General features: G+C 43.0%; 1 protein-coding gene across 1 annotated transcript in view; it reads left to right on the plus strand.

Moving 5' to 3' along the window:
* Positions 1 to 9,853, plus strand: part of HECW1 (HECT, C2 and WW domain containing E3 ubiquitin protein ligase 1) — a 404,461-nt gene extending 394,608 nt beyond the window's left edge. The window contains exons 26-28 of the mRNA XM_014793615.2: positions 718 to 832; positions 2,388 to 2,586; positions 9,230 to 9,853. Of these exons, the coding sequence (XP_014649101.2) occupies positions 718 to 832; positions 2,388 to 2,586; positions 9,230 to 9,341 (426 nt within the window). The 3' untranslated portion in view covers positions 9,342 to 9,853. The remainder of the gene's footprint in view (positions 1 to 717; positions 833 to 2,387; positions 2,587 to 9,229) is intronic.
* Positions 9,854 to 13,417: the final 3,564 nt, after the last annotated feature.

A 13,417-nucleotide genomic window follows, 5' to 3' on the forward strand; every position in this document is an offset into this window, starting at 1 on the left:
ACTTTCTTAAACGTTCCCAGTCTAGAAACAAGAGGCTGTCAGTGTTTTCTCAGGGCTTGGGTCTTGGAAGGTTTTCTTTCTCTGCCATAATGGAGAGCAGCGTGGCTGGCCCGCCACTGATTTGATTAAAGGAGGTCCCGCTGCAGGTGTTCAGTTGTGCCTGATACACTGGGCGATGAGATGGAAAAGCCAGAGCTCAGAAACCTAACCAAGCAGTTCCTTCAGGTCTTTGAAGGAGGAAGAAAGGAACTCAGGGGAGGAGGGAAGGAAAACACTGTCATTTTAATATACAATGCCCATCCCTAGGAAATAAGGCATAATTTTATGTGGAAGAGAGGATAACTTTTAAGAAAATGGTAATACTAATAGCTATTGAGTCACTTCAAAGTGATTTGGACTCTTTGCCTTTAAAATCAATGTTACTGGAGACTTCAATCTGACTAGAGAAGGTTGAGTCTGGTTTGCTTATAACATCGTTCTGAGAGGGCATATCAGAGGTAGTGAAAAGCACATGACCTTTATTTAGTCCCCAGCTCATGAATAGGTTGCATTTAAAAATGTTTAAGTCACAATTTTGGGCTTAAATACAATTGCACATTGAAAAAAGAAGTTGTAAATGATGGTCAGTTTCCCAGCTTAAGCCACAGAAGTAATAATAATCAGTATAACTTTTCAACATGGTTGACCCTGTATACTGAAGCCTAATCTGTATTTCAGGTCGTAGACTCGAGGCTCGTCTCTGTGTTTGATGCCAGGGAACTGGAGCTGGTGATCGCTGGTACGGCAGAAATCGACCTAAATGACTGGCGGAATCACACCGAGTACCGGGGAGGTGAGCTCCCAGGCCTTGCGAGGATGTGACCATCACAGATACGATTCATCAAGTTTTTAAAAATCTTTTATTGAGATAAAACTGACATAACATAAAATTAACCAATGTAGGGCCGGCCCCGTGGCTTAGCAGTTAAGTGCACGCTCTCCGCTACTGGCGGCTCGGGTTCGGATCCCGGGCACACACTGACGCACTGCTTCTCCGGCCATGCTGAGGCCGCATCCCACATACAGCAACTAGAAGGACATGCAACTATGACATACAACTATCTACTGGGGCTTTGGGGAAAAAAAAAAAAAGGAGGAGGATTGGCAATAGATGTTAGCTCAGAGCCGGTCTTCCTCAGCAAAAAGAGGAGGATTAGCATGGATATTAGCTCAGGGCTGATCTTCCTCACACACACACACACAAAAAAATTAACCAATGTAAAGCAAACAATGCAGTGGCAGTTAGTACATTCACAATGTTGTGTAGCCACCACCTCTAGCTAGTTCCAAAACATTTTCATCATCCCAAAAGGAAACCCTGGATTCGTTAAGCAATTGTTCCCCTTTACTCTCTCCCCCGAGCCCTGGCAACCATCAATCTGCATTCTGTCTCTATAGATGAACATAGTCTGGATATTTCACATAAATAGAGTCACATAATATGTGTTCTTTTGTGTCTGGCTGCTTTCACTTAGCATACTGTTTCAAGGTTTGTCTGTGTTGTACTATGTTTCAGTACTTCATTCCTTTTTCTGGCTGAATAATATTCCATATATCATCATTTTTTGAAGATTACAAAAAATTTGGCCTTACTTCAATACATGTGCAAAGCAGGTCCTTGTACATGCCTTCCTCTGCCTTTCAACCTGAACCTTTCAACCTGAACTCCACCTGTCCTTCAGGTGACAGTAATCCTCATTGGTAGTCTCTGGCCTAACTCCATGTAGAGATGTTACAGAGGACACCGCCATCTGTGGCCCGCTCCTGAGCTGGGTTGCATACTGGCAGGGAAATGCGTCCTGCTTCCTGTAGGACTGGAGCCCTCTTCACCTCAGTCCCAGTTTGCCACAACACAGTGTTGTTGTCTTTCCAAACCTAGCTCACCTTCACGCTGCCAAACTAGTGTTCCGGAAATGTTGTTTCATCAAGCCACTCCCTACCCACAAAACAAGCTCCTTATTACCTATAGAGAGGTCTTTGCAAGTTTTTTTCAGCCTCAACACCCTTTCTTCATGTAAAATATTACAGAGAAACCCCAGTCAATACAATAGAGAGCGAGCTAGGGGCCTGCCGCCTCGGCCTCCCGCGTCCCCATGGTACGCTTCTGAGAACATCCCTCAGAACATAAAATCTTCTTATAAGATGTCTATTTTCTAAATCTGCTTTTGTTGTAAAGCTTAACCTAGCCTCATGTTTCAGACCTCTCTAAAGGCCACCATTAGAGAAATCAGCAGATGAAAAGCAGCTGTTCAGTTCTTATCACACCTGATGAGTATTTCTTCTCTCCTCCTCCGCTCCTTCCTCTTCTCTCCACACACTCTCCTTCTCCCTCCTTTCACTGTGTTCAGGTTATCACGACGGGCATCTCGTGATCCGCTGGTTCTGGGCTGCGGTGGAGCGCTTCAATAACGAGCAGAGACTAAGATTACTTCAGTTCGTCACGGGAACATCAAGTGTGCCCTACGAAGGCTTTGCAGCCCTTCGAGGAAGCAATGGGCTTCGACGTTTCTGCATAGAGAAATGGGGGAAAATTACGTCTCTTCCCAGGTACGGAGCTCTTGCCAACCCTCAGGGAACCCACTGAAGAGGGCCAACTGTTCTTTGTTATATGAGCTTGAGTGATCATCCTTGGGAGTGGAATTCTTTTCTGCCACCCAAAGTATTGTTATGTGAGTTATGAGGGAAAGGTGCAGGTGGGAAGTCTCTGGGAGGTCAATTTAGACCATATTCTTGGTGATTTTTTGATGATTGATGGTATTTGGGCTATAGTATCGTGGTCCATGTGTCAGTTGTGGAAAACTTTCCAATCTGTATGTAGCCCAATTTAATTTAAAGAGGAATGTCTCACCTGGTGGGGGCTAGAGGTAGGAAGAGGCTGTAACGTTTCCAGCACTATCTCTGTACCTCTACAGGTTACCACTCGTTAGTCCATAGGATAGCTATTCATGTACATGTCGCATTTTTCTTACTATGTTTTCAAGCGTGTAAGGACGAGACCACATGTATCTCATGTCTCTGCGGTGACTTCTATGTGGTAAGCTATCGAGGAAATTATTGTGAGATAAATGCAGAAAAGGAGGCACTAGGGATCCAGGCAATTTAATGGAATGACTGACTTAGGCCATGAGTTTTAATCCCAACACTTCCTGAGTCCTTTCTGTGCCACCGAGTGGATTCAATTGGTATTGAAAGTTTGGTATTGAATCCCAATTCAATACCATTGCTGAATCCCTCTTGTGGAAGGATTTACTGAATTATGATTTTCACCTAGCTTTCCCAGACCTCCTAACATCCTGAAGACAATGCACATGATGTTGGTGAGCGTTAGGAGGCCCAGGACACAGTGCACACCCAGCTGGTTAATAACAGCCTACAGCCTGGGTGCCATTTTCGGCCCTGGCTTCACCGGCTTAGTTCAGCAGACCCTCAGTGCTCATTTGCACAGTTCTACTGATGGCTGAACCTACTGAATTAAGTCTGGCAAGAAAATTAGGCTAAAAAGGCAAGATTTCCATTTGTCTCGTTTAATGATAGATTTGGAGGACGAGGTTATTTGGAAAAATTCTGTTTGTATTTTAGAGAAATGAATTTGAGTCACCATATGAGGATAGCTTTCCCCCCACTGTGTACCTTGAGGAGGGGCTGAGACACAACATAGAAGCTGTCAGGAAAGAGCGAGTTGCTGCGAGGATGTGGGACGGAGGCCCGATCCTGACTGAGCTGACGCCACAAAGAAGCTGGCATTTCAGGGAGCACTGAGGGGCACGGAATCGGGGGAGGGGACTTCCAGGCTGAAGCAGCAGCATGAGCAAAGCCTGGGGTGGGAAATGGCCAGCATGTGTTCAGGATGGAGCGCCAAGCCAGCGCGGAGGACGAGATGTCCGAAGCAACATGCGTAGGGGATGCAGTTGAGAAAGATAGTTTGGTGGGTCATGAAGAAAAGACCCCGCTGAGGAGTCTGTTTTATTCTTTAGGAAAAGGAAGTCACTGCTTTTGTCATTTGGGGGTCACAGATTCAGTCTAATTACATATTTGCTTTGGGAAGCTTTGAAATATACGTTAATACTCTTAACCCAGAGAGCTTATAAGGTGGACACTGGGCTTATGATTAGGCCCTTCACATCTGGGCCAAGTCACCCCTAAAACGGCCGTTTCCCTGCAAACCCCAGAGAGGATTCCTTGAGGAAGTGGGGACTTCACCCTGGGCCAGTAGGGCCCCAAGAAGCACTTGCTGAGATGCCTGGGAGAGGACAGTGAAAATGACCCTCTGAGTAGTAACCCCTGACTGTCTCCCTTGGACGTGTTCTGAAGATCTAAGAACCTAAAGAGCGTCACCTATGTATGGAGAAAGAGAACAGTAGTTCAGGAAGACCTGGCCAGGCCACATGGCAGGTGGCAGGAAGCCCTGAGGCTGGCGGAGCAGCATCTGCAGTGAGTTGGTGCAGGGAAGGGCTCAGAGGCTGGCAGGAGTGCCAAGCAGCCACGGGGTGACCCGGGGCCTCCCAGAGACTGTACGCCCCAGTACACACGGCGCACACTCAGAGGAGAGGCAGTCTGGGGCTGCTTTCTTCTCATATCTTCCCTCTACAGAAAGGCAACTGCCTTCCCAGATAAGAGTGCCAAATAGTGTAACAACAAAACTTGGGTCAGAGCCCAGACTAAATAAAACCTTTACGTCAGTCCAAGTCCTTGCCTTCTAAAAACTGTGTGAGGGTTAGGAAACAGGTCTTTGAGAGTAGGGGTTTCTAGGATCTAATTTTACAGCGCCTGGTGAGGAAACTTCATACACCACCGTAGCTGAAGTATAGAGGAGAGGGACGGTCGCTGCGGTTGAGGTCAAGGAGCTGGCACACTAGGGCACTGAACAGGTCATCTGTGTGGACTCATATACTACAGAGTCTGGGGGAAACACCTGAAATGGAAAGGATTTAAGTAAAGTGCCAGAGATTTTAATAAATGTAGTTAGCCAGAAGGTCAGAAGGTACAGAAGGTATATCTAGATCACTGATTTTCCAACTTTTTTAATCATAGCCCACAGAAAGAAATACCCTTTACATCACAACCCAGTACATGCATATGTACTCTTGTGTGTGTATCTGAAATACAACTTCCTCAAAACAACACTTTAACCTTCTTACCTACAGGTAATATACTGTATTTTCTACTCTATCCTATTTCATTAAAATGTAATGTCAGACAAAACCAGTAGTTTTGGAAAAAATTATCTAAATGGCTTGAGATTCAAAGGAACAGAAATTTTTGATCAAAGATTGAAAAGTAATGATCTAAAATTGGCAGTGGAGAGTGAGAAGTCTCCACGTCAGACTGTGGCAGACTGAACAATGGCCGTCTCCACTCATGAGGACGGAGAAGGGACGCTAGGACATGGAGGCCATGTCTGAACAGAGTTTAAGGAGGTAGAGAGTTTCCTTACTGTGGAACAAGGGTTGGAAAGGGGGTAAAGGAAAGGCTGGGAAGGAAAGAGAAGCACAGAAGCTGTCAGAGTAGACACAGCACAAGGCAGTGTGGAGATGGAATGAAGGGGAGGAGAAAGCCTTAGGGGTTTACATTTGGCTTAGGGACCAGGCATAACACGGTTATGAGTCATGAGTGGATTAACTGGCCTAAAAGTTGCAAACAGAATTCCAACATGAACTTGCCTCACTGTAGACGTAAACTGAGCCCAAGCCCAGGGTGGAGGGGGAGGCCTGGTTAAGTTAATAGTTGGCTTACTCTATAGGGATGGTTCTCGGGGAGGGCGGGGGAGAGACAATTTTGTGCCCCTCTCCATCCCTGGGGACATTTGGCGATGTCTGGAGACATTTTTCGTTGTCGGGGAGGGGTCCTACTGGCATCCATCTGGCAGAGGCCAAGGATGCTGCTGAGGACCTACAGTGCACAGGACAGGCCCTCCCCATGAAGAATTATCAAGTTCAAAATGTCAGTAGTGCTGAGGTAAGAAACCCTGCTCTGTAGGCTATATGGCTACAAAGGAGGCATGAGGGAGCCATTGGGAGTCAGGAAGAGAAACTGACAGCCACTAAGGAGCTGTAGAGAAGCCAAGGGGAGAGAGATGTTCAAGAAGAAGGTGCTGTCAAATGCTTTTAAAGAGCTTGAGGAGGTGGGGGGGAGAGAATGGGCTCTGGATTTGGGGATCAAGAAGTTATTGACAAACTTGAAAAAGAGTAGATTCAGCAGTGATGAAAGCAAGGACCCGACTGGAGAGTGAGGCTGTAGGTGGGCAGTGGAAGAAGATGACTCGAAGGGGAGACACAACTTACATAACGAGCCTCACAACCAGCAGCTGGTAGTGGTGATGGTTTCTCTTTTTGTCGTTTGCTTTTAGCCAACCTTAAAGTAGCCTCTGTTCGATGGGAGCAAGACTGTCTTTGTCCCTGTGTTGGTTAACATTTTAATCAATAACTTGGAAAAAGTCGAGGAGACAGGGAGATCAGCTGTGTAGATGACACTATTTAGAAGGGCAAATAATACAGTGATTGGCACAATCTAAGTCCAAAACTATCTCCAAATGCTGGAACCCTAGATTAACACCAACAGAGTGAAATTTGTCCTGGCATGATTGCAAAGATCCATGAGGATCAATTGCACGAATATGAGATGAAGTTGATTCATTTGCCAGTAGTTCGTGTGAAAAAGGCTGAGTCTTAAGTCCCCACAAGTGTGACACAGTTCCTAAAATCATGATTGCAATTGTGGTTGCATTAAGAGAATCTTATGTTTAAATAATGATTCACAGTTACGAAAGGCATTTATGTGCATTGTATCGTTGATCCTCACAACAACCCTCTGAGGTGCGCAGAGCATGTACTATTACCCCACTTTACAAGTAACAACACTGAGGCTTAGAAAGATTGACTTTCCCAGGGTTAGAAAGCTGCTAAGTGGCTAGACTGTGACCAGAATAGAAGTCTTCCAACCCCTGATTCTGTGCTTTCTCCCCTACCCCACCCCACCTGGGAGCACTGGGTCCAGGGCATGGGGAGTGAGGTAAGCAGGCTCTCTCTGCTGTCAGAACCACACCTGGAGGGCAGCAACCACTTAGGAATGCTGACTCGACTGGTGATTTGATTGTGTTCGTGCCTTCTAGATTACAAACTAGAATTTAAGAGAGTTAGCCAAGGCTGTAGGTAAATGCAATAAAAGCAATTCTTGAAGCAAGCTCTGGGTGTTCAGACTCCCGGTCTTGAAAAGGTGCCATTTGTTAATGCTTTTGGTTTATTCCCAGAAATTATCTTGTACAGAATTAATTTGGTTCCAACTATTTTGTAAATAAGGGATTTTTTTTTCCTGTAATATTTCCATTCATGAGTGCCAGTTAAAATGACTAGGGGAAGAAAACCAAGAAGATGACGTCCGCTCAGACCTCACTCCTGGCTAATTTGGCCAGGTCCGAAAGCACACTTGGGATCTTTCTGCCCACTTAGCTTGGTTAGCCATGGCCCAGGGTACGTCCTCGTTTCAATCTTTGTAAACAGAGAGAAGGACCATTACAATTGTCTTCCTACTCAGTTTACTGAGTTGTCTTCTGCTCTTACTCAAACAAATACATTTAGGTAAAGTATTTCAACTCTTTTCTTTTGAAGTCAACATAGGCCTGTTTGAATCTAGATACAAAATCTGAGACCACTGCTGACCTCTGCCTCTTTTTATGTTTCTTCCCAGTTAAGTTCTTAAGGCCTACGGGCAGATACTGTACTGTCCTGTTCCCACACTTGGAGCTTGAGGGGGAGAGGGCATTTAGGGGGGTGGGTGGTCGTTACCCAAGGCCAGTGGGGGAGCTGTTACCAGGAAACGGAGGGTGGATGCTGGGAGACAAAAACAACTGCATTCTCCCCAGACTCTCCCGGTGCAGGAAAACCTACCTTCCCACCTTCCCATCCCCCAACTGATCTCCCCCACACCCTGAGCACTGTGTCAGCCTGATCTGGGACTCTGAAAACAAAGGTAAAAACAGTACACAACTTCCCTGGGATCTTGTAATTAAAAGAAGAGTTTAATATCCCAAATATATTCAAATGAAGAGAGAATGGTTTTTTGGTTAGAGTTTTGTTTAGTTTTGTTTGTATGTATGTTTGTTTTGTGATATTTTATTTTATTTTTTAGTTTAATATTTATTTTAGTTATTTTATTTTTTAATTTTATTTAATTTTATTTTTTTATTTATCTTATATTATCTTCCAGTGCCCTTTTCTGTGCTGGTTGGCTTCTCAGAACACCATTTCAACACACTACCCCTTCAGGGAGGAAAAGGCGTTAGATTAACCTTCAGCTGTACCCATCTACCTTTCACCCTACTTCCATACAGGACTCGGCATCAGCCAAGGATTCTGTAAAAACAAAGAACCTCTGATGGGGAGCAGCTGGTCAGGCGATTTGAGATTCCACAGGAGGAATCTGTGTGTCCTGGGCTCTGAGACTCTCTACTGATCCCCATGTGGATGACATAGGGTCTGGTCCTGGCCCATGGATTAGCACAGGGCAGAGGAAGCCATTCCTTGTCTAGGCCAGACACTGGCATGTGTGGGCGTGCAGGATGAGGCACGTGACAGATAAAGCAGAACCCAGGGCGGGTGGCACGGAGATGCTCCAGGCCCCGAGGAAGTACTGTCCCACAAGCTCAGCTGTTCTTAGAAATGCAGCACTTTGGCTAGGCCTGTCCCACTGGGAACGGTGGAGGAGTCAGACTGTCTCCAGGGCACCCTCATTTGATGGAGCATTGGGTCTCGGAATTCCAGGGAATCCATTGGCACCTCAAAGTTGATGCACATGGTTTACAGAGGCCCAGAAATCAGAGCGGGGCAAGGAGATTTGGGAATATGATCGTCTAATATTAATGATATTTCTGCCTCCTTCACCGACCACATCTGAATTCATATTTCAATTACAAAATAAAGCTGATACCGTAGAGTTTATTACTGATTTGCTAGTGCAGTTCTAGTGTGGTGTGGTTTGCTTACAAATGCAAAGCACCTATTTCTAGTTATTCTACTCCCTCAACTGGCCTCTTCCTGTCTAGAAGGCTATGGTTCTTAGTTTGCAGTGTTTTACGGTGGTCCTAAATCGTGTTCACCTCACTTTCGATTCACAGCTTCAAACTGATCACAGATATATGCAAACCAGTTATATCACTGAAATAAACACCTTCACCAATCTTTTCTCCCCCGTTCAGGGCACACACGTGCTTCAATCGATTGGATCTTCCACCTTATCCCTCGTACTCCATGTTGTATGAAAAGCTGTTAACAGCTGTAGAAGAAACCAGCACTTTTGGACTTGAATGAGGAAATGGAAATTTGCCTGACCTTTTCCTGGCCGGTGACGTCACCCTTTCCCTTCCTCTGAATCAACTCTCCTTTGATTTTGGTGTTCCATGATTTTTATTTTCAAACCAAATCAGGATTGACAAAAGCTGTGCATGAAGAACTGCCTTCTTCTAAGATCTAACCTTCAGGCTTATCTCCTCTATTTTCAATGAACTGCTAGCCTGTATGCAATATTAAAAACAGCTGTCTCAAGGTCTGTGTATATCTCCACATACCTCCATTACTAACAATGAAATATGAATGCAAGTTATGCTACTCTTGACCAAATGATAGTAAATGTTTACTTCCATTTATATAATTTAAGGGAAAATTTGAGCATTAAGCATTCCAAGCTTTTATATGCCCATCTCTTCTAAGCAGAGCCACCATTTTTTATAATTTCTGACAACCAACTCCAGAACCTAGGAGCTGATCAACTCTGTTTTCTTCCCACTCTCCTTCTCCCTGTGCATACAATCCATCCCAAAACAGCAGTGGCAAAGCTGAAATTTTTATACATTCAACTCCTGATTCATATGTGGCCTCAGTCCCATCAGCTGGAACTAGCCTAGACATATGGTGCAAATATTACACTTTCCAACAAATAATAACAGCAAGAAAAACACCTCCTGCTGATGCAACGCAGAGCATCCCAAAGGTTGTGGAGATTGTGGCTCAACTTGAGTTCAGAGAAGTCTAGGAGGGGGCACCCCCACCACCACCATGAACACTCGCCACACAAGAAGCACAAACTCGTGCACATGTCCAAGAAGGAGATCTCAATATGCAGCATAGAGGACGAGGCTTCCACCCCTACTGTGTGGTAGAGAATGTGATAAAGCAAACAGGAGGAAGGAGAGAAGGCCACATTAGGTTGGTTTGAGTACCTGAGTTCTGTACTGTTTTGTTTTATTTTGTTTTGCTGTGTTTAATCTAGCTATAGTTCTCCTTCACAAAGGAAAAATACGTATAGATAATCTCATGACTTTAGTTAAAGCCAGGTAATTACTTGCTTGGCAAACCAACTTTTATTTTAACTTTGATGTTGGTTTTTTAATGCTGTTTTCTTTTTTTATTCTTAATCCTGGTGTTCAAATTCCTTCACGTCTGACCATCCGCAGGGACCACACTAAGTAAGAAGCTGCAGAGAGTGACGGTGCTTGTTAGGGATCCAGGGCAATACCACGCTTCTCCTTCACCCACAGCAGCCCTCCCGGAGCAGAGACCTCACACCCCAGAGCCGCATTGATTTGTGTCAAAATAAATATCCAGTTTGTTTTAGCATTCAGTAAAGAGATCTCTCAGAAAACTTCGTGTTTTCAGAAAAACAGCTACAGACGGCCTAACCTCTGAATTACGTTTGGAATAAACCCGAACGTAATGGTCATTTGCTATTTTTCTAACCTTGTCATCCATGTTGTCTGAACTATGTCATAAATGAAATTGTTTTTCTTCACTGGGAAAAGAAGAGCTAAAGGGGCCACCCTGTTGAAATGTCACATTGCTGTTTTCAATATATGAAAACAGTAGGAAAACGTGAGACATGGAAGACAAAGTTAATTTCTTACAAAGCCGGGCGCTGTGCTCCTTGTATCAGTTTGTGTCTGGACCGTGCATTGATTGTGCTCCCTGCTCTCCAAAATGGAACATTCTTTTAATAGGAATTACGTACAATGCCCAACACCCCCTTGCTGCTGTGTATCTGTTGTCAATCAGGGAATATATATGTTCTAGAAATTTAGCCTACTATTGTTATCTAAAAGGAATATTAACCAAGATGGAAAGAAGGTGTAAGTTCTATAATATAGAATTTGAGGGGTCTGTAAAATTCAGTATACGTTTCAGCATCTGAAAGTTATGGATTCCAGTGGGGCTATTATTTATTTATGAAATCAGAATATAAGGATTATACAAATCATTTCACCATTCTAACTCTTTAAACAGTATCTCTGGTATAGGGGGCATCTTTCATTTTTAGAATTTGGTGTTGTAAGTATGTAAATACTCATTAATTCAAGCATTCAATTCTTTTTTTAGTACTTATTTGTTTGGCATTGGCAAGGGAGGAAGCTGTTCAAAAAATGGAACCTGCTACTGGGGAACTTTACAGTTTACAAAAATATCTAACCTATTAATTAGATTAGCATCTCTTCTACCCATATACAGAAGGAACAAAGTATCCTGGAAATTATAGATAGATAAATATATAGATAACTTGTTCATAAATGGATTTTCCACTAACTTTTCCTTACCACCACCCGCCTGCTGTGGCTCTAGATGTATCCTACAAAGCATTACGGGAACAGTATTTCGTAAAATTATAAAATTCCAAAAAGAAATACTAGTGTCCGAGTCAGCTGAAAGAATGCAAAGCTTGCTTAACAGGGGCCCAGATTCCTTTACAGCTTTGCACAGAATCCTTAAGGAAGGAAAACAAAGAGAAGAAGAGCACAGACTGTTGTGGAAAGATCCTTTTATTTCTCTCTGTCCCAAATGATGGTTCTTTAGTCACTATTCCTTTATAGATGAGGCTGATTTTAAAATTATATATAATCTTTCATTATATATATAATGAAACAGCTATAGGACTAAATTATGCTACTAATTTCACCAGGTAGCAGTGTAAACCACCCCAAATCATATAATTCAATGGGTAAGGCAGATCTATTTGTTACCGCTTGTAATTTTTTTTTTAACTTGAAATATGAGTTTTCTCCGTGAAGGCAAATTGTAAAATTAATCACTTATAAACCACAGCTCCTCAAAAACAAGATCTTTTAGAGCTTTAGTAAGATGGATTTACCTTTAATTGGGGGTCAAACAAGAACAATAAATAAGAGAAAACTTATGTTACAATTTGAAAAATGCTTTTAAAATGCTATAAAATATTATAATAATTTCATGGATGTCACATTTAATTCTATCATGTGAAGATGATAACCCTAAAAATAGAAATTGACTGTGCAGGGTCAGGAGGAATATTCTAAATCTACTGAGTTCTTTGAAATTTCCTATGTATATAAGTTGACAGTGGTTGTGAAAATGTTTTACTACCATCACTGTTGTAGCACAATTGCTTGGAGGGCAATGAGAAAATTAAGAAAGAGAGAGATGATTTTTTGACAGGCTTTAAGTATGCAAAATCTAAATCTTCTTCTCTTACAGTACATGACCATATGTCCTTGAACAGTAAGGATAGTTGTGTGACAAGCCAATGAGCTGGGCTTTCCAGGACAATTCTAATATTCCATCTATGGCATTGTCAGCCCGTGTTTCCAAAATCTGGGTTCAGAAAACTTCTCAATTGCCACAAATGTTTTCCCAGTCAAGATGAAACACTTTCAAATGAAAATAGTTAGAACTTTACATAACAAATGTGGTGCTTTTATTATTATTATTATTATTATTAATTATTATTATGTACTTCAGTGTTCATTATTAAAACTACTGCAATACTCTATCATAAAAATCTGGGGTGGATGTTCCAGCCATCATAAGGTCCAAAAGAAAAAGTGTTATTTTCCTGTTAGTGACATGTAGTCCCTTTGTTCTAGTAGGAAAAAAAGGTGCCTAGAGGTAGTATATAGAGTAAATATTGTTCCATTAGCCTACTTCCTGCAGCTTCCAATTTATCTGAGGAAATGTCCATAACAACAATTTTGTTAAGTCTTTGTTCTCGTCACTAGCAGGAGAAGTCCACATTACTGGGCCGATTTTGCTTACGTCAACAAGAGAAATGTCACGTGATACTCAGGCCGAGCTTTCTCTTCCATCATACCACCTTCAAGGAATGTCAATAAACTCACTTCGGTATCGCATTGTGTGTGCTCCTTATTGCAAACGGAGTCTAGGGTGACACATGACAATGGGTATCATGCCAGTGCCCTCGCTGGATGTAAGCAGTACAACAACACAGAAGGCTACCAGCGGCGATGATAAACGATCCCTGGGGAGATGATTTATCAAAAGAGCACAGTATGTGCTCACAAATCCATGAATAAAGGAGGAGCTTTGGTAAGAAGTTCCTTGTGTATAAACCACAGGCACTTCATTTT

This window comes from Ceratotherium simum, chromosome 1, assembly GCF_057802395.1.
Source record: "Ceratotherium simum simum isolate JZ-2026a chromosome 1, ASM5780239v1, whole genome shotgun sequence".
Lineage (NCBI taxonomy): Eukaryota > Metazoa > Chordata > Mammalia > Perissodactyla > Rhinocerotidae > Ceratotherium > Ceratotherium simum.